We start from the raw sequence: 21,451 nt of genomic DNA, 5'->3' as shown, positions 1-21,451 counted from the left end.
CACCACTGCACTCCAGCCTGGGCAACAGAGCGAGACTCCGTCTCAAAAAAAAAAAAAAAAGAAAAGAAAATTAAAAAATGAAGAAGTGATAATAATATGTGAATACATAAAGAGAGTGAGAACACAGATGTACAAAGCCATATATGTAAATAGCGTCTCAAGGACACCAAACGCTGGGAGGTGGCAGCTTATTTTCAACAATAATTCTTGGTAAATCCATAGTTTGCCACCGGAGGGCAGTCTTCTTGCGGTGCAGAGGGGTCATGGGATCTCAGCTGGGATGTCCAGCCTGTGCCTCTCAAAGCCCCTTGAAAGCAGGAGCAGAGGACTTGCGGCCCCATTTTCCATGTGGGGCTGGGCGAGGAAGGGGCACTCCCTTCCCCTCACACAGGCCCTTTACCTGTCCCAGCTCCTGGTGGAGAAGGAGGCAAGGACCCGGGCGTCTGCCGCCGCCCAGAGAAGTCTTGCCCTGTGGAGTTCCAGGCCCACCCTGCCTGGCTCATCAACTCCTGCTGCCCTGGGGAAGAGGGAGAGGGAGGGAAGAGGGAGAGGGGAGCTAGGATGTGCCCCTGCCTGCAAGGGAAGAAGGGATCAGAAAGCGAAGAGTGGGAGGGGGAAGCCCAAGGACTGGAGGGGGGCTTTTGGGTGGAGTTCCCCGCAGGTTCAAGGCAAAGTGAGGTGTCCACAAAGTAATGAGCTGTGCAGCCGGAGGCCCTCGGCCCCACCTTAGTGGCAACAAGATAAAGAGAGGGTGGCCTAAAACCTTACCATTTCTAGGCCGGTCTATTTTCAGGTTGGTTTGGTTTTCCCTATAAGACCAGTTAAAGTTCACTTTCAAAAAGCCCCACCTGGTCTCAGCCGGACCATACCTGTGGGAGACAAGTCTAGAAGTTGTGGGGTGGGCGGGGAGTCAGATCAAATGCAAAATCCCCGAAGGGGCCAGAGCTGAGCAGGGCCAGTGAGGTAAGTACCCCTCCCCTCCCTGTCTCCAGGGGATCTCCACGGCTGTGTGCTCCATTATTCAAGGTGAGGGCCCAGGCCAGCAGTTGGGGCACCACCTGGGAACTTTGTCAAAATGCAGAACCCCAGACCTCCCTAACTGGAATCTGCATTTTAACAAGAGCCCCAGGGAGTCTGAGATGCGCCGGCCTAGCAGAAGCTGAGCAGAAAGAAGTGCAAATGCTGGACGGTTTGCTTTCCATAGCAAAAGTAATTCTAATAGCCAATCACTGCCAACCCATTTTACAGATGGGGAGACTGAGATATAAGGATGAGAAAGCTGCCCAAAGTCACACAGCTGGTCAGTGTTAGAGCCAGTATTTGCCACGTGCTCTGATCCTCCAGCTTCTGCTGCGTGGGGTGGTGGGTGTGCTGTAGTCCAGAATTACAGCAGGTAGGGACTGTGGGGAGGGCATCCCAGATGGAGACAGGCATGTCCAAAGGCCGAGAAACTAGGCCCGGCACAGAGGCTCTGAGATCCCTGCTCCCCACTCCCCATGAGACTGAGGTGGGTGGTTTGTTTGTTTGTTTGAAGACAGAGTACTCGCTCTCTCTGTTGCCCAGGCTGGAGTGCAGTGGCGTGATCTTGGCTCACTGCAACCTCCACCTCCTGTGTTCAAGCAATTCTCCTGCCTCAGCCTCCCAAGTAACTGGGACTACAGGTGCTTGGCATCACACCTGGCTAATTTTTGTATTTTTAGTAGAGGAGGGGTTTCACCATGTTGGCCAGGCTGGTCTTGAACTCCTGACCTCAACTGAGCCACCCACCTCAGCCTCCCAAAGTGCTGGGATTACAGGAGTGAGCCACCATGCCTGGCCGAGACTGACTGCTTTTTGAAATGCTTGCTTCTCCCTGGCCCCCAACCCATCACTAGTTCTGTTTAACCTGCAGTTTTACCCCCACATCTACCAGCTCTTCCTCACCTTCCCGCCATCTGGACTTGACAGTGGCCACCTGAGGGCCTCCTCTCATCTACCCCATCCACCGCACCCAGCTCCCAGTGCAGACACCAGACTGATCTTCTGAAAACATGATCTACTGTCTTCCCCTCCATCCTATTGAAGACCCTCAGATGGCTTCCAACCCAGCTAAGAATAAAGCCCAAAGTCCTGTGTTCGCTTCTATAGCTCATATACTAAAATTGGAGCAATACAGAAATTAGCATAGCCCCTGCATAAGGATGATACGGAAATTCATGGAACAGTCCATATAAAAAAAAAGAAAAAAGAAAAAAAAAACCAAAGTCTTAACAGTGGCCCAGGAGGCCCTGCCCTCCTTGCCTGCCTGTGAAGTCCCTGGTACTCTCTCCTACCAGCCTCTTTTTGCCACTGGCACCCCACGGGCACCCCACTCCCTGCGGCAGCCTGTGCATGCTGTTCCCCTGCCTGCACTGGTCCCTAAATCCAGTGCACCCCCATTCATCCTTGGGACCTCACTCGAGTGCCGCTTCCTCTGGGAAGCCCTCTCTGATCACCCCCATCCAGGTCATGTGCTGTGTCCCTACCGGAAGCTCTAGGGGACTGTTGGTTTCCTTGCTCACTAAGGTTGTTGGCAGAATTCAGTTCCTTGTGGTTGTAGGACTGAGGTCTTTTTCTTTTCTGACAGCCAACTAAGGGCTGTTCCCTGCTTCTAGGGACTGTGGCATCCTTTGGCTCAAGGCCCCCTTACTCCATCTGCAAAACCGGCAATGGTGAGCTGAGTCCTTCTCACATCACATTTCTCTCTTTGCCTCTATCATCTTTCTCTAACACAGCCAGGAAGGGTTATATGCTTTTAAGGACTCATGTGATTAGATTGGGCCCACCCTGATAATCCAGGATAATCTTCCTGTCTCAAGATCCATAGTCTCGGGCTCCAAGGATTAGAATGTGTGAACATTTGGCTGGGCACAGTGGCTCTCACTTAAAATCCCGGCTCTTTGAGAGGCTGAGGCAGGAGGATCACTTGAGCTCAGGAGTTTGAGACCAGCCTGGGCAACACAGCGAAGGAGAAAACCCGTCTCTACAAAAGATACAAAAATTAGCCGGGCATGGTGGAATGCACCTGTAGTCCCGGGAGGCTGAGATGGGAGAATCTCTTGAGCTGTGGTTGGGCCACTGCATTCCAGCCTGGGTAACAGGGTGAGACCCTCTCCTAAATTAACAAAGTAGAACGTATGGACATTTTAGAGGACTATGAGTCTGCCGCCACACCCCCACTCCTAAGCAACCACTAGACTATATCACCACACCCCGAACTTGGTCACCTCCTAATTGTGGGACCCTGAACCCCCCTCTCCACACTGAGTGCTCACTTGAGCTCCAGACCAACAGACTACCTGAAACTAAAGTCATCCTCCTCCCCCCTCTTTAAACACACCCACAGTACACAGGGTCCATCCCTGGCCACAGGCAGCACCTCTCACAGTTGTCCCATCTGCAAGCAGGTGCCGAGTTGAGCTTCCCCCAGTTCCTGCACAGCTGAGGAAGAGCGTGCGGGGCCCCATGCTGCCCGGCCCCAGGGTTGGAGGTAAAATCCAAAGACAGTGGACACGGAAACGGCATAGAGCGGGGAGCCTGGAGTCCCTGGCTGGAAGGAACTCAGGGACAGGCAAGCACCTTGAAATAATGTTTGTGTAAGAGTTGAAGAAAGAAGGAAAAAACATGAAAAGTGGCTTACCAGTCAAAGACAGGTTTATTTTGGAAAATAAAACTGAGAGGGGCTTCTGGCCAATTTCGGTCAGCAGCATTTTCTCTTACAGACTAAGGGTATTTAAGGGTTCTGGGAGGGGCGCTTATCGCAGGCTAGGAATGTTTGTGTATGGAAGAGAGTTTTACTGCATGCTGGGAATGTCTGTGGTCAGAGGGAAGGTTATCTCGGGGCTAGCATGTCTCTGGTCGGACAGGGGTGTTTATCTTCGCGTTGGAATGTTTTTCGTTGGAGGTGTCATTTGTGGTTTATGGTCATGCTGACATTAGCCATTAGGCTGATGTTTTGGGGTTGGATTTAGGCGGTTTCTAATCAAGGAGAACTTAAAATGGCGATGCTTGTCCAAGATGGTAACACTCCTGCTCTGTCAGTTAGCAAGAATCATACCATCCTCACTGGGTGCCTACTGGGATGGAAGGAGGACATGAGAGGGGGTCTGTGGTCAGCAGAATAGCACCCCCTAAAGAGAACCACTTCCTAATCCCCAGGACCTAGGGTGACATATTCATATATGTGCTCATATACGTCACCCTACATGGCAATGGGGAATCAGGGTGGTAGATGGCGTTGAGGTTGTGAACCCACTGACTTTGAGATGGGAGATTCCCCCTGGATTATCCAGGTGAGCCAATGCAATTTAAGGGAACTTAAAAATGCAAGAGGGAGGCAAAAGAGAGAGTCAGGGAGTCAGAAAAAGAGATGAGGCCGGGCGCGGTGGCTCAAGCCTGTAATCCCAGCACTTTGGGAGGCCGAGACGGGCGGATCACGAGGTCAGGAGATCGAGACCATCCTGGCTAACACGGTGAAACCCCGTCTCTACTAAAAAATACAAAAAACTAGCCAGGCGAGGTGGCGGGTGCCTGTAGTCCCAGCTACTCGGGAGGCTGAGGCAGGAGAATGGCGTAAACCTGGGAGGCGGAGCTTGCAGTGAGCTGAGATCCGGCCACTGCACTCCAGCCCGGGTGACAGAGCGAGACTCCGTCTCAAAAAAAAAAAAGAGATGAGCACAGAAGCTCTTCACTGTCACTTCCCAAATAAGTTTCATCAAATGCTGGGGCTACAGGATAGTAACAGATGACAGGCAAAAGAACAAGGCCAGGTGCGGTGGTTCACACCTCTAATCCCAGCACTTTGGGAGGCCGAGGTGAGAGGATTGTTTGAGCCCAGGAGTTCAAGACCAGCCTGAGCAACATAGCAAGACCGTGTCTTTATAAAAAAATTTAAAAAAAAAATTTTTTTTAGACGGAGTCTCACTCTGTCACCCAGGCTGAAGTGTAGTGGTGCAATCTCGGCTCAGTAACTTCTGCCTCCCAGGTTCAAGCAATTCTCCTGCCTCAGCCTCCCAAGTAGCTGGGATTACAGGCATGCACCACCACACCTGGCTAAGTTTTGTATTTTTAGTAGAGATGGGGTTTCAGCATGTCTCAAACCCATAACCTCAAGTGATCCACCTGCCTCGGCCTCCCAAAGTGCTGGGATTACAGGCATGAGCCACTGTGCCCGGCCTAAAAATTTAAAAAATAAATAAATAAAAAAAATTTAATTAGCTGGGCATAGTGCACATGCCTGTAGTCCCAGCTACTCAAGGAACTAAGGTGGGAGGATTGTTTGAGTCCAGGAATTTGAGGTTACAGTGAACTATGATTGCAACACTGCACTCCAGCTTGGGTGACAGAGTGAGACCCTGTCTCATAAATAAACAAACAAACAAAAATAATCACTGGAGTCCAATTGAGAGATATCCATTTCAGATCACGGGGCCTCTCAGAGCCTTTGATGTGCTTTCTTACTCTCTGATTCTCCAAGGAAGGATATGGGGGCTAGTCAGAAAAATCTGCAATGTTTCTCAAACTTCGTTGGCCATAGAACCTTTTTTTCTCAGAACTGCCATTGCCAGAAAGTGACTTTGGGGAATGTTGCCTTTGGCACTAGGGAAGCATTAAAGGGTTTCAGGACCATTCATGTGGTGGGGAGGTGGACAGGATGGAGGAGAGCGAGTCCATTTTACCAAGATCACGTCTTGAGTCAGAATTTAGCAAACTGCTTGATCCTCACTTCCCACTGAGAAATCCCTCCTGCCCCACAGAAATCCCATGCCAGCTCCATGAGCCAATTGTTCAGACTGCAGGGATCCTGAAGGTTCCAGGGCTGAAGCAAGTGTTAGAGCTACATCCTTAGCTACACCTCAGATGGGGTAAAACCCACCCAGCCCTGAAGTACGTTCCCGGGCAGCAACAGCCACCACAGGATGATGGCAGCTACAAAGAAAAATGTAGTGGGCCAGGCGCGATGGCCCCCACCTGAAGTCGTAGCACTTTGGGAGGCCGAGGCAAGCAGATTATTTGAGGTCAGACATTTGAGACCAGCTTGGCCACCATGGTGAAACCCCATCTCTAGTAAAAATACATGAAAATTAACCGGGCGTGGTGGTGAGTGCCTGTAGTCCCAGTTACTCGGGAGCCTGTGGCAGGAGAATTGCTTGAACCCGGGAGGTGGAGGTTGCACTGAGCCACGATCTCACCACTGCACTCCAGCCTGGTTGACAGAGCGAGACTCTGTCGAAAAAAAAAAGAAAAAGAAAAGGAAAAGGAAAAGGAAAGGAAAGGAAAGGAAAGGAAAGGAAGAAAGGAAAGAGAAAGAAAAAGAAAGAAAGAAAGGGAAAGGAAAAAAGGAAAGGAAAGGAAAGGAAAGGAAAGGAAGAAAGGAAAGAGAGAAAGAAGAGAGGGAGAGAGGAAGGGAGGGGGGGAGGGAGGGAGGGAGGAAAATGTAGTGAACTTGAAGAAAAAGGAAGCGGGGCCCAGCTCCCCGGGAGTATTCAACTTTCTGATCCTCTTGGAGGTGCCTTGGGTTCCTGTGCCAGCCTCAGGCCACTTGCTCAGAAGGGGCTTGTGTATTTACTTTTTGTTTGTTTGTTTGTTTTGAAGACAGGGCCTGGCGGTCACCAGGCTGGAGTGCAGTCTGCGATCATGAACACAGCTCACTACAGCCTTGACCTCCTGGGCTCAAGTGATCCTCTCACCTCAGCCTCCTGAGGTGCTGGGACCACAGGTGCGTACCACCATGCCCAGCTGATTTTTTGTTGCCCAGGCTGTTCTCAAACTCCTGGGCTCATAAGATCCTCCTGCCTCGGCCTCCCAAAGTGCTGGGAATACAGACATGAGCCTTTGCATCCAGCCTGGTGTGTTTCCTTGCCCACCTTCCTCTCCTAGACTGTGTGTGGGGAAGGGGCGCGGCACATGCCCCCCAGACCGTTTGGAGAGAGAGAACTCGGCCTGGCCGCTGCATCCTGGCCTCCCTCACCTGACTCAAGAGCAGGAAGAGTGCCTGCCCTGGCTAGGAAGGTGAAGTGGGGTTTAGGAGTTTCCTGGTCTCGGCAGGTTGGAACAATTTCAGGAGACTGTGTGGAGGCCGCACTGCCTGTGCACTGCCTGAGACCAGGAACCATCCCTGGCAGGCAGCAGACCCTCAAGAAAGTTGATTGCTGAAATGAAGCTGTGGGTGACACCTCCAGGAGTTCTTAGCTCCCTGGAGGACCCAAGAACCCCAGGGGAGCCTGCTGGGCGGGGCTTCCAAAGCAGGCCCCAGGCTCGCCCCAACCACGGGCGCTGATGTGCTGTTTGACCTCTGACCCCTTCTGCTGCCTCCAGAGCCCTGGGCAAAGCTGGCGAGGACAATGGCACCATCTGTGGTGCAGAACCTCGTCACTGCAAACTCTGGAGCCTCCATCCCCCACTGACCCAGGTGGAAGTGAAGATGGGCTCCTCTGGACTCCCACAGGCCCCAGACAGTCCCCGACACAGTACTGGCCACCCTCTCCTCTGTCTTCCCCTTCCCACACTGCCACCCATCGAGGGCAAGGACTGGAACTGGTTCATCTCCAAGGCTGTATCCACAATGCCCAGCATACAACAGGCACCTGATAAAGCTCACCTTTATTTACACAGCACTTACTGTGTCCAGGAGCTGCTCTCAGCCCTTGGCACATATTAACTCCTGTCATCCTTACACCAGCCCTACAATACAAGGTAGCTACTGTTATTAGCCCATTTTATAGATGGGGAAACTGAGGCATACAGAGGTAACTTAACTTGCTCAAGGTCACCAGCTAGTGTCAGAAGTAAGGGATTACCCTGACAGGCTGACAAAAAAGTTCATACCTTTAACCAAATACCCTACTCTCAAAGGTGGCTCATGCCTCTAATCCCAGCACTCTGGGAGGCCGAAACGGGTGGATTACTTGAGGTCAGGAGTTTGAAACCATCTTGGCCAACATGGTGAAACCCCATCTCTAGTAAAAATACAAAAATTAGCTGGCATGGTGGCAAGTGCTTGTAATCCCAGCACTTTGGGAGGCCAAGGTGGGTGGATCACTTGAGGCCAGGAGTTTGAGGGCAGCCTGGCTAACATGGTGAAACCCGTCTGTCCTAAAAATACAAAAATTAGCCGGGTGTGGTGGTGGGTGCCTGTAGTTCCAGCTACTAAGGAGGCTGAGGCAGGAGAATCACTTGAACCCAGGAGGTGGAGGTTGCAGTGAGCCAAGATCGCACCACTGCACTCCAGCCTGGGCAACAGAGCGAGTCATCTCCAAAAAAAAAAGAGAGAGAGAGAGAGGAAATGTGAGGATGGAAGGACAGTTCAGAGTGATGCAGGGCCAGGGGCCAAGGAACACAGGCAGCTTCTAGAAGCTGGAAAAAGGCAAGGAAACATTTTGCCACAGCATATCCAGAAGAAAACCATAGCTCTGCTGCCTTATCATAGACTTTTTTTCTTTTTTTGAGACAGAATCTTGCTCTGTCACCCAGGCTGGAGTGCAGTGGTGGGATCTCGGCAAACTGCAACATCTGCCTCCCAGGTTCAAGCAATTATCGTGCCTCAACCTCCCGAGTAGCTGGGACTACAGGCATGCACTGCCATGTCCAGCTCATTTTTGGATTTTTAGCAGGGACAGGGTTTTGCCATGTTGGCACTCCTGGCCCCAAGCATCTGCCCACCTCAGCCTCCCAAAGTGCTGGAATTACAGACTTGTCATAGACTTTTGACCACCAGGGCTATAAGATAATACCTTCATGTTGTTCTAAGCCACCAAATGTGTGCTAATTTGTTATAGCAGCAGAAGAAAACGAACATATACTGTAACCAGGATGAATAAAAGAGCCTATGCTTGGGTTGGAATGAATGAACAGGATAATGTGGAGGCCAAAGAAAGGGGGTCTTGGGCTAGGTTAATAGAAGTAAGGTGACTCTCCTGGGGAGTGGTCTCTGACCCAGGTGGCACCAGGAAGTCTACAGTGGCCTCTGGTACCCAGAGATCCGTACCAGCGGCTTGGACTCTATAGAGGGCGCCATACTTCAACACCCAACCCCTACTTGTACTTGAGCATGGGCAAACTAGAACTTTTCTCCAAAACACCTGTTCCATCCTTCACTTGTTTTTTTCCACATCCCAAAATGACACCTCCGTGCAGCCAGATACTGAGCTCCCAAATGTGGATGGGATCCCTGATTTCCCTCCTGCCCTCTGCGCTCCCTGTAGACCCATCCAAGGGGTCTGCTTGATTCTAGCTTGAAAGCACATTCCATCTGGGCACAGTGGCTCATGCCTGTAATCCCAGCACATAGGAGGCGGAGGCAGGAGGATCACCTGAGCCCTGGGAGTTTGAGACCAAACTGGGCAACATAGCGAGACCCTGTCTCTACATAGGCAGGCGGATCACGAGGTCAGGAGATGGAGACCCTCCTGGCTAGGACGGTGAAACCCCGTCTCTACTAAAAATACAAAAACAAAATTAGCCAGGTGTGGTGGCAGGTGCCTGTTGTCCCAGCTACTCGGGAGGCTGAGGCGGGAGAACGGCGTGAACCTGGGAGGCGGAGCTTGCAGCGAGCTGAGATTGCACCACTGCACTCCAGCCTGGGTGACTGAGCAAGACCCTGTCTCAAAAAAAAAAAAAAGAAAAGAAGAAAAAGTACATTCCCACCTGTGCTCACCTCTTCCCTGGATCACTGCCATGACCTGGCTTTCTGCTCCCATCCTGCCTGCTCCCCCCACCCCCACCCCCCGCCCCCACAGCAGACAGAGGGAACTTGAAATATATCATGCAGTATCACTCCCCTGCCAAAGACCTGACCACAGTCCACAAAGGTCTGCACGATCTACCAACTTTCCTGCCACCTGCTCCTAACCACCCCTCTTCACTCACTTCCCTCCAGCCACACCGGCCTCCTTCCTGTTCCTCCAGCCTCTTGGGGCTTTTGCCCCCTGGGCCTGGATGCTCTTCTGCTAACCTCCCACTGGCTTCCTCCCTCTTTTCATTCCGTGTGTATGTTACCCTCTGCAAGTCCTGTTTTCCCCATCTTAGGTAGCCGCCCGTCTCTCTCACACTACAGGATTCTAATCCTCTCATTGCAACTAGCAGCAGTCTGTTGACTGTCACCCCTATGGAATGTCAGTTCCACGGAGCAGAGACCTGGCTATACGGTGCATGGATGAACGTGGAGCACCCAGAGTACTCCCTGGCATGCAGAAGGTGCTCAATAAATGTTTGTGGGATGAATGAATTGAAGAGAACACACAGATGAGGAGCCTTGAGCTCACGATACATGAGGAATAAATGTTGGAGGACAGGTGTGTGACTGGTTGAGAGACTCCGGGGACCCAAGGTCACAGTCTTCACATCGCCAGAGGCACTTCTGAGGAACAGGGAGGTGACTCGTTTTCAAAACTGGATTTCAGGCAAGGAGGCAAGGCATAGTGGCTCATGCCTGTATTCCCAGCACTTTGGGAGGCTGAGGCGGGTGGGTCACCTGAGGTCAGGAGTTTGAGACCAGTCTGGCTAACATGGTAAAATTCTGACTCTACTAAAAATACAAAAATTAGCCAGGTGTGTGATGGCATGCACCTGTAATCCCAGCTACTTGGGAGGCTGAGGCAGGAAAATCACTTGAACCTGGGAAGCAGAGGTTACAGTGAACTGAGACAGCACCATTGCACTCCAGCCTGGGCAACAAGAGCGAAACTCCATCTCAAAAAAAAAAAAAAAAAAAAAAAGGCTGGGCGCAGTGGCTCATGCCTGTAATCCCAACACTTTGAAAGGCTGAGGCGGGTGGATCATGAGATCAGGAGTTCGAGACTAGCCTGGCCAGCATGGTGAAACCCCACGTCTACTAAAAATACAAAAAATTAGCCAGGCATGGTGGTGCGTGCCTGTAGTCCCAGCTACTTGGGAGGCTGAGGCAGGAAAACTGCTTGAACCTGGGAAGTGGAGGTTGCAGTGAGCCGTGATCACACCGCTGCACTCCAGCCTAGGCGACAGAGAGAGACTCCATCTCAAAAAAAAAAAAGGAAAAATAAAGAAACTAGATTTCAGTGGATCATGAAGATCGTCTAAATGCCAAAGCTAACCCAGGATGGCGTGAGCTGCCTCGGCACGGAGCAAGCATCCTGTCATGGGGGGCATACAAGCAGAGGCTGAATGAAAGTCCCTGGAGCCATGCCTGACCAGAACAGCTGCTCATTTCAGATCTGCTGAATGCATGCATGCATGAATACTTGCATCGATGTCACCAAAGGACTTAAGCATGCAGGGAGTAACTAGACTGAGCCATGTATAAAAAGTCCCTCCCCACCAGCAAGGCCACAAGAATGCCCAGTGGTTTTCAACCGTAGATACCGGAAGGAGGTCCCCCACCCCCACCCCAGTATCCCCAGGGCGGACCTGGGAGGGAAGAGAGAGAAGTGGAGAACTGGTGTGGTCCAGAGCTGCCTTTTTTTTTTTTTTTTTTGACATTCTGCGTGTCTCGTCTGTGGCTTAGGTGGGCGCTACCCCGACCAGTCCTGGAACTGTGGGCAAGACTCTCCCCTACCTCTGGGCGTCTGCATTGAATCCTTGTCTGTGAAACGAGGACCGTCATCCCAGATGGGCCACCCCCAGGGTCAGCGCACTGGCGGGACAAGCTGGCCAAGGCTGGGCTGATCTACCGTCATTGCCAAGGACCCTCAAGCCTCCCAGACTCCTCCGGCCCAGACACAGTCATCCTTCAGCCCCATTTTCCTTCTGATGATTGTCGTGATGTGAAGAAGGGTGATGAGGGAGTATGCAAACCTTAGAATGAATCACAATCTGCTCAAGAAACAAGTCGAAGTCAGATATGAGTGGGAGCAGAAGCAGAAACTTACAGTAAACGCCCCTCCTTCCGGCACTCACTGCTCTCAAGCTGAGTAACACGACTGCCTGACCCCAGAGCGCTAGTGCTGCCTCAGGAAGGGCTTTGATTAAGACAAACCAGGCCTTCCGTCCACTCCTTCAGGGTCCCCTCCTCTTGTCCTGCCTCCCTGCAGGATTTGAGCAGCTCGGGAAATGTCCCCTTTGCAAAACAAAACCAGGAAATCTCTCCTGCCCTCTTGTCACTCCCTGAAATTCCATTAGCCCTCCACTCTATGGGGTAACTAGCTAAGGTTTTAAAGCTAAATTGCTAGGTGGAGGAGTCACACATAGAGTTTTCTATCACCCCAACTAAAATTCCTTTATTTTATTTTTTATTTTTATTTTTTTGAAACCCAGTCTCACTGTCACCCAGGCGGGAGTGCAGGCTCACTGCAACCTCTGCCTTCTGGGTTCAAGTGATTCTCCTGCCTCAGCCTCCTGAGTAGCTGGGATGACAGGCGCCTGCCACCATGCCCAGCTAATTTCTGTATTTTTAGGAGAGAGGGGGTCTCACCATGTTGACCAGGCTGGTGGTCTCGAAGTAATCTGCCAGCCCACCGTGGCCTCCCAAAGTGCTGGGATTACAGGTGTGAGGCACCATGCCTGGCCCCAGCTAAGATTCATTCATGAGAACCTTCCTGGTCCCAGCCTGCACACTAACCCAGAACAAAGCTGCTGACATCTGGCTGGAATTGGGGCTACATGGATGTGGAGGAAGGCTTGTTTAGCCTTAGCACTGGCAAGGAATATGATATTGGGGGAATTCTAAGTCTACTGAGTTCGCAGGAAGGCCGGGGCTTCCCCCACCCCCCAACCCCACCCCATGGTGCCTGGATGAAAAGGATGGAGCTATGGGGTAAAATATTTTTCTCTGCGGATATGCACCAGTTAACCCTGGGTCAGACTGCAAAAAACACAATTGGACAAGACAGTGACATGAAGCATCAGAGGCTAACTCTCAGATGGGCACGGTGGCTCACGCCTGTAATTCCAACATTTTGGGATGCTGAGGCGGGAGGATCACTTGAGGCCGGAAGCTGGAGACCAGCCTGAACAACATGACAAAACCCCATCTCTACTAAAAATACAAAAATTAGCTGGGTGTGGTGGCAGACGCCTATAAACCCAGCCGCTCGGGAGGCTGAGGCAGGAGAATCACTTGAACCCAGGAGGCAGAGGTTGCAGTGAGCTGAGATCGCGCCACTGCACTCCAGCCTGGGAGACAAAGTGAGACTGTCCCAAAAAATTTTTAAAAATAAAAAAAATTTAGGCTGGGGGCAGTGGCTGACGTCTGTAATCCCAGCACTTTGGGATGCCGAGGCGGGCGGAAGAGTTCAAGACCAGCCTGACCGACATGATGAAACCCTGTCTCTACTAAAAAACGAAAATTAGCCAGGCGTGATGGCGAGTGCCTGTAATCCTAGCTACTCAGGAGGCTGAGACGGTAGAATCGCTTGAACCCTGGAGAGGGTGGCTGCAGTGAGCCAAGATCATGCCACTGCACTCCAGCCTGGGCAGCTGAGGGAGACTTCATCTCAAAAAAAAAAAAAAAAAAAAAAAAAGAATTTTAAACAAGGAAATTCAAACCCTAATTTGGGATTTTTTTTTTTTTTTTTTTTTACATAATGAGCTTCCTGAACCTTTACTGAAAAAAACAGAAGTGGGAGAAGGCTTGAGGGGTAAAAAGGAGTATTGTGTTGGGCAGGTAGCCCCTTCCGCAAAGACTCCCTGACTCCTGCGAAGAAATGACCTAGTGCCTGAGCCCAGAGAGACGCTCAGCTTCCCCGGTAGGTGAGAAATGCAAATTAAGGCAACAAGGATATAACCCTTTTCACTAATCACATTGAGAAAAATTAAAATGCTGATAAGATCAAATGTCGGTTAGGATGTGGGAAAGTTGCTACTCTCTTGGCCTGCTAGCAGGAGGGTAAATTGTCCAGCCACCCTGGAAGGCAGTTTGGTGGTATCTTTTAATTTGAATGCATTTTCACCCTGCAACCTCAGTATTCTCTTCTCAGTCTCTTGTCTAGGAAAGAATCACAGACATTTATTTTCAAAAGCTTCCATATGGGGCTGTGCCCTGTAATAGCGAACAAAGAAAGAAAGAATCATGGTGGCAACCTTAGCACCCATCCATCCAGGACATAAATAAACTACGAAACATCCCATTTGGTAAAAGACCACATAGCATTTTAAAAGATAGGCAGAGGATCTGTAAGTTTCAGCATGGAAAGCTCACCAAGATGCCTCATAGACATTATAAAGCCAAACGAAGAACCATATGTACTGTAGGGTATAGTATATGGAAAACTCTATATATGTCTGTAAAAACAATATAAATATGGACATACATTTATAAAGGTCTGCAAAGGAAACACACCAAATCAATTATGGTGGTTACATCTTTGAAGGGATCAGGATGAGGAGGTTTCAAAACACTTGGTTTTATCTGTAGCATTTATAGTTTTGCTTTGAGGATATATTTGCATATTCCTTGTGCAATTAAATATATAGTATTTTTATTTTAAAAAGAGTATGGGAGGCCAGATGTGGTGGCTCATGCCTGTAATCCCAGCACTTTGGGAGGCTGAGATGGGAGGATCACTTGAGGTCAGGAGTTCAAGACCAGCCTGACCAACATGGTAAAACCTCGTCTTTACTAAAAATACAAAAATTTGCCAGGTGTGGTGGCACATGCCTGCAATCCCAGCTACTTGGGAGGCTGAGGTGGGAGGATTTCTTGAGTCTGGGAGGCTGAGGTTGTGGTGAGCTGAGATGGAGCCATTGCACTACAGCATGGGCAACAAGAGTGAGACTCCATCTCAAAAAAAAAAAAAAAAAAAAGGGGGGTATGGGAGTTCAGGCTGCAATGAGTTATGATGGCACTCCAGCCTGGACAACAGAGTGAGACCCTGTCTCTAACATAAAAAAAGTGGAGGGGGCTTCACTCTACAAAAAGGAAGTACATGAGCTTCAGCCGCCAAACCAGCAAAGCCCCCCAAGCCCCTCTCGCATCCCTTCCTTTCCTTTATCTCCCTAAGACCTTGGCACCCCAAACTCTTACCTTCCCCCAGGTGAGGGCTTGCAGAGCTGGGACAGGACGTCTCTAGCTAGGGCTTTGTGCCCCCTGCCCTCTCGGGAGAAAGGGGCAATGCCTCACATTGCCTACGGGAGATGGAAGGGGGCACCTGGCTGTCCCCTTTGCTGCATAGATCCTCCCTCCTGCCTAAAGACCACTCTGCCACTCTCCTCCCACTGCCTGAGGTTCAGATGACTAGAACTGATCCATAGCATGGATTCCTCTCTTCCTGTAGGCTTAAAGGGGAACTGGGTCCTCCCTCTCCCCAACTGCGACCCACTGCTGGACCAACAGCCTGCTCCTTCCTTTTCCTCGGTGTCATTCAGCAGGCATCCACTCACACCTGATGTGGTTCTATGCAGGGGTCCACCAGGGTCCTGGGTCAGCTGAGGGCCTCTCTCTCAGGCAGCCCCTGGGCTCAGTGAAACATACCTGGTTACTTTGAGTTCTCCCCGCAGTGATTAATTTGGCGCTGGCCACTGGTAAGCGCTCAGTTTTCCTAAAGCAGTCCCCAAACTCAATTCTGAGGCAACCCACCATAGACTTTAGCCCCACCACTGACCTTCTTCCAAGGGCAAATGCCCACCACGTGCTCCAGCGATTGCAATCCACAGCGTTGCTTTGCCGGACGCGGGTTAGGGAAGCTAATCCGGGTGGTCCTGCGCCCTCACTCCGCTCTCACGCACAGCCAACTCCCCCTCCCTCTCTTGACCCTCCAGCCAGTGACCAGCTTAGGGAGGGGGCAAACAGGAGACCGCGCACACAGCACGGTAGAGCGCGGACGACCAACCTCCCATAGCCAAGGGAGGTCCACCTGGCCTGCCCACGACCCCCACGGCCTCACTTGATCTGCCCAGGACCCCGACAGGCCAGCAGGTAGTCGGGACAAAAAGCGCCTCCCACTTATGGCAGTGCGCTGGGTCCAGTTCATACTGAATGAATGAATCAGTCCCAGCCTTCGGGGGTTGCGGAGGAGGCGCCCCCCACTAGCCCTTCAGCCAGCCTCCCACCTGTGGGTGCTTGCATATTCCGGTGTCCCTGCTTGTCACCCGCGCCCCCTCACCCCAGCTGGGCAGGGAACGGAATGAGGAGTGTCCTCCCTTGCGTCCCACGCACCCCACACTGTCCGGGCTTTGGACCGCCGGCGCCTCCTCAGGCGCCAGTCACCCGCTTACCTGTGGGAAGGCTCGGAGCGCCCCCAGGAACAGCAGTCCCAGCGCGGCGAGGAGGGCGCGCATCCCCGGGGCCGGGCGGGAGGTGGGCTGGCTGCCCGCGCCCACCTGGGAAGCAGGGGAAGTGCGCGGCGCCCACGTGCGGTCCCGGCGGTTCTCAGCCGCGCGCGCGGACCTCAGGCTCCCGCACACTGCACCTAACGCACGCTGCGAAGTCACTTCAAAAGTGGTTGCTCCTCCGAGGTTTCAGCCTTAATTCTCCCGTACCAGATTGGTTCCAGGAACACTTAGCGGCAAGCAGCGAAGAAAAAAGGGGCAAACACGTGCAGAGATGACTCAGGAAAAGGCACGCTGGGAGACGCCTCCCTTAGCTGTTTGAATGGCCCGCCCCGGATTTGACCGAACTAGTGGTCCTGGTTCTAGGGAGTGTGCTGCCCGCCGCACTTGGGCTTGGGGGGAGCGGAGGCAGGCAGTTTCTGGCCCTGGAGGTGGGGACTCACAGGATATTAGGAGGCCCCAAGGGGGGCCCCAAGGGGGGCCCCATGCCCCCACCCCCACTCCCGCCCCAAGAAACGGTGAAACGTGAGTAGTTTCCTGTCCCTGACACAATCAGCCAGGACCTTCTCCCATGCCCTTGTGACTCTTTGAAAGGGACAACTGGCCTAGGGAGGCTGCAGAAAAAGCAACCATCACCCACCCATCCCCATTCATAAGCATTTGCTGTAAAAATGAATCAGTGAGTGGATGATAAATTGTTGGAAGGATGGATGGATGAGCATGTGGGTGGATAAATGGGGAGGTGGATGGATGGGCGGATGGATGGATGGATGGGTGGATGGATATAAGTGGATGGGTAGATGAGTGGATAAATGGGTGGCTGGATGGATAGATGGGTGGATGGACGCGTGGGTAGGTGGGTGGGTGGATGGATGGATGGATGGATGAATGGATGGGTAGGTGGGTGGGCAAATGGATGGATGGAGAGGTGAATAAATGGATGGATGGGTAGATATGTGGGTGGATGGGTGAATGGGTGAGTGGATGGGTGGGTGGGTGGATGGATGATGGATGGATGGATGGATTCATAGGTGGATGGATGGATGATGGATGGATGGATGGATGCATAGGTGGATGGATGGATGGGTGAGCAGCAGGTGAGTGGGTAAATGGGTGAGTGGATGGATGGATGGATGGATGCATAGATGGATAGATGGAAGCATAGGTGGGTGGATGGATGGATGGATGAGCAGCAGGTGAGTGAGTAAATGGGTGGGTGGGTGGGTAGATGGATGGACTGAATGTTGGAGGGACTGATGGATGGTGTAGATCATTTGATTTCCCTGAGCCCTGACCCTTTAGAGTTTTCCTCTTGGAGGAGGCGGCTGGCACTCCTACCTAAAAGAAATGATTCAAGCCTCCTCATAATTATGTTCTCATTTGCTGGTGAATGATTTTCCCTTCCAGTGTTTCCCCATCCCCTGGGTTTTCTCTTTGCTCCTTTCATTCCACATTCCATGTGTCTGTGTTGAGCATCTGCCGGGTGGGCCACAGGTCAAGGGTTCTTTTGACTGATTTTGTTTGGTTTTCAGATGTGAAAACCAAGGTTCAGAAATAGGCAGGCAGTCCTAGGTGCTCTAATTAAAGATGGGCCAGTTATTTTCCTTGAGCCCAGAATAGCCTAACGACACTCTGGCTTCTGCGTCTACCTTGATCTGTCCTGCAAGGTACCAGGCCCCATCAGGCGAAGGCCCTATAGAGTGGGAGTGCTAACCTCCCACCAGGAACTTCCCAGCAAGGTCTTCACAACTGACCACCCCACACTCAACCCTCCTGGGGTTGCTGGACTCCACTTGGGAAAACTGCTCCATCATGCCCCTTCCCAAGAGACCCACTTCCAGACTCTCCTCTGGATGTACCAGGCCCAGTATCTTAGGCTGTTTGAGCTGGGACTACGTTAAACAATGAGGTAAGCAATATGGAAGTGACCTGCTTGTGATAATGACAGAACCAGACAGGGACGGAAGGAACCCAGGACATCTGCTTCCCATCCCAGTCCAGAGCTTTCTACTGTAGAAGAGCTGGCAGCTGGGTGACATGGCTCATGCCTGTAATCCCAGCACTTTGGGAGGCCAAGGTTGGAGGATCACTTGAGCCCAGTTTGAGACTAGCCCAGGCAACATAGCAAGACCCCATCTCTATTTTTCGTTTAATTAAAAGAGAGAGAGAGAGAGAGAGAGAAGGGCTGGTGTTTTGAATAAATAAATGAACAGCAGCATCAAAATAGCTTGCACAAGGAGAAATACAAATAAAAATAAATTACAAGTTTCATAAGTTTAACCTTTTTAGTAATTGAAGAAATGCAAATTCAAGCAACCTTTGATACCTTTTAGATCTATTCAATCTTTTTTTTTTTTTTTGCTTTATAAAAACAATTTTGGTAAATCCAACCCCAAAGTTGTGGTGAGACCAGAATACTTATTCATACTCTGCTGGTAAATGGTACAACCCTTTTCAGAAAGAAGTATGGCAATTCTTAGCAAAAGCCAAAAAAAAAAAAAAAGTGTACTACTTCTGAGTGGCTCAGTAATTTCACCTCAATGAAGAAAAACTAAGGAAACAATTTAGCTGGAAAACTAGAAAAAGAAAACAGAAAACTATACACACAGTAATATTTCCTAATACATTATTTATAAATTTTCAAAATACTCTGAGAGTCACACCAAGAAATGGTTAAGGAAATTGTGGTACATCCATTTAATGGAATATTGCACATCCATTAAAAAGGATAAATCTACAGATGCTGTGGAAACCTGTCTCTCCCTCAAATCCTTCCCTCCATGGATTTCCAAAGAGATCTTTCTAGCACACACATCTCACCAAGACACTCCTCTGTACAGAACCCTTGCAGAATTATGGTGTGTGTGTTGGCAAAGGACCTGCACCATGTATAAAATTGTATTATTCATTTAATGATAATAATAACAGCTACCTTTGAGTGCTTATTTTGTGCTAAGAGTTTTCAGGCAAGAGTTTTGGTTTCTTGTATCCTCACAAAAACCCCATGAACAAGTTCTTACTTTTATGCCCGTTCTGCAGGAAAGGAACCAAGGCACAGAGCAGTGGCTCCCCTGGGTCAGGGTCACCCAAATCCAAGGGTGCACAAGTCTGCTCACAAGCCTGGTTGGAGCTGACTCCTCCCTTGTGCCTTTTTACTTCTCCTGCACCTATACTCCAGCCAAATGTGCAGCCTTCTCACCCCTGCTAGCCTTTGCCCATGCTGGCCTCCACCTGGGATGCACACAGACTCCTGATCATCTTCCTAACCCATTCCAATGCCACCTCCTCCTTGTTGCTTTCCTGGCAGTGTCCCCTGTCCCCCAGCCCTCTTCCCAGTCAAAGAGTGGTTTCTGTCGTTTTTTGTGCCACAATTCTAGAACTGATCTCATCGTGTCATAACCGTAATGACTGGTTCATGTATCCCTCTGCCCCAGGAAACTGTGTACTCCTGAGAACCAGAATTCCCCCAGGGCACCCAGGAAAGTAGCTGACACATGGCTATAAGTGGAGGAAAGGGCACATCTTGTGGCCAGGGAACCAGCTGGATGCTAGGGGGAGCTGGGCTGGTAGCAGCCAAGGAAAACAGCCATTCGTGGGACTCTTAACAGCAGGCAGTGGACAGAGGCCCTGGGTGCCCTCAGCAGGTTTCAGGTGGTATGAAAGTGCTTTGAAGAGTGGAAGGGGAAGTCCCTAGGCTCTGTGCAAAGCACAGCAGCAGTCCTTGTTGTGGGGTCACAGGGGCCCTCCAGAGCAAGCTGTGGAAGGAAGCCAAGCCCATGGGGCTACAGGGGACTGGGGAGTGAGCAGCGCTTGCACACACAGTCTCAGTTCAGCGGGCTTCTCGGAGGAAAGGTGAGGAAGGTGAATGCAGTAGGAAGCCATCCGAGGGGAACGGGGAATCTGTGTCCTCAGAGGGATGCTGAGCAAGACACAGGTCCCAGCTTGGTTCAGGAAATTCAGGGACTTCCCCCAACAGCTAGGAACCCAAGTGCCAAATGGCCCCAAAATACCCCTAGCAGATAAAGGGTTATTTCTGGCCCAGGCAGCAGCGGGCAGGTAGGAGGCTGGAAATCAGAGAGGGGAGGCCAGGAGCTTTCTTCTTCAGTAGGTCCAGGTGCACCTTTTCTTTCTTTTCTTTTTGAGATGGAGTGTCACTCTGTTGCCCAGGCTGGAGTGCAGTGGTGCGATCTCGGCTCACTGCAACCTCCGCCTCCCCAGGTTCAAGCGATTCTCGTGCTCAGCTGCCTGAGTAGCTGGGATTACAGGTGTGCATCACTGCGCTTCGCTAATTTTTGTATTTTTAGTAGAGACAGGGTTTCACCATGTTGACCAGGCTGGTCTTGAACTACTGACCTCAAGTGATCCGCCTGCCTCAGTCTCCCAAAGTGCTGGGATTACAGGTGAGAGGCATCGCGCCCAGCCGCAGATGTACCATTTCTGAGCAACTTTCTTGGGAGCCTTGGTAGCAGTAGGACTCTCCATTTGGCTTCTCTGGGTCACCCTTGGCCTCCACCAATCCTAATCGGCAGGACCCATGTCAGGCTCCCTCCAGCTCACATCCCCAGATCTCCCTGCCCTCTTGAGGCACCAACATTAGGGGTTCTCAGCTGCCTGGGTGAACCCCAGCAATGCACACCCACAAGCACAATACCCCGAGACCAAACCTGGTTGGAAACTAAGCAAAGGGGCACTGGCTCTCCACAACTAGGGCTGTTGTGCCCGTTCTCATGGGCAGGAGGGAAGGCTATGAGACCCTTGGGGATGCTCTTGGAGATTCTCCACAGTAACACTAACAGTGTCATTCATTGAGCACCTGCTGTGTACCAGGCCCTTAGTCAGACATTTAATCCTGGCATCAAGATTTCAAGTCAGTATTGCTATCCCCACTTTATAAATGAACTGAGGTTCAGAGTAGTTAAGTCACTTGCCTGAGGTTACACAGCACAAGGGTGGCAGGGCTAGGATTTTACTCAAACCCTGTCTGACTCTGAAGCCTCAGCTGCCTTCTCTTGCCTCCCCAGGCTTCTCTCACCCTTGCTTTCCCCAGGGGAAAGTGCACTGATGTATAAGTCCTGGTCTGGTCATGTGACTTTGGGAAGTCATTTCTCCTCTCTGAATGTATTATTATCTATTGCTGTGTGCCTCAAAACCTAGTGACTGAAAACAATAAACATTATATTGCACTGTTTCTGTGGGTCGGCAATTTGGGAGAGACTTGACAAGGTGATGCTGGCTCAGGGATTGCCGTGAAGAT

At 51.1% G+C, this 21,451-nt stretch overlaps 1 protein-coding gene across 2 annotated transcripts in view; it reads right to left on the bottom strand.

Moving 5' to 3' along the window:
* Positions 1-16,406, bottom strand: part of TNFRSF8 (tumor necrosis factor receptor superfamily, member 8) — an 82,751-nt gene extending 66,345 nt beyond the window's left edge. For both annotated transcript variants that reach the window (XM_011962543.1, XM_011962544.1), the window contains exon 1: positions 16,144-16,406. In XM_011962543.1, coding sequence (XP_011817933.1) covers positions 16,144-16,206 — 63 coding nt within the window. In that variant the 5' untranslated portion in view covers positions 16,207-16,406. The remainder of the gene's footprint in view (positions 1-16,143) is intronic.
* Between the last annotated feature and the right edge of the window lie 5,045 nt (positions 16,407-21,451).

The sequence above is a fragment of the Colobus angolensis genome, unplaced genomic scaffold (assembly GCF_000951035.1).
Source record: "Colobus angolensis palliatus isolate OR3802 unplaced genomic scaffold, Cang.pa_1.0 Scaffold596, whole genome shotgun sequence".
In the NCBI taxonomy this organism is placed as follows: domain Eukaryota; kingdom Metazoa; phylum Chordata; class Mammalia; order Primates; family Cercopithecidae; genus Colobus; species Colobus angolensis.
Note: the sequence above shows the minus strand (reverse complement) of the source record. Positions and strands in the feature narration are given on the sequence as shown.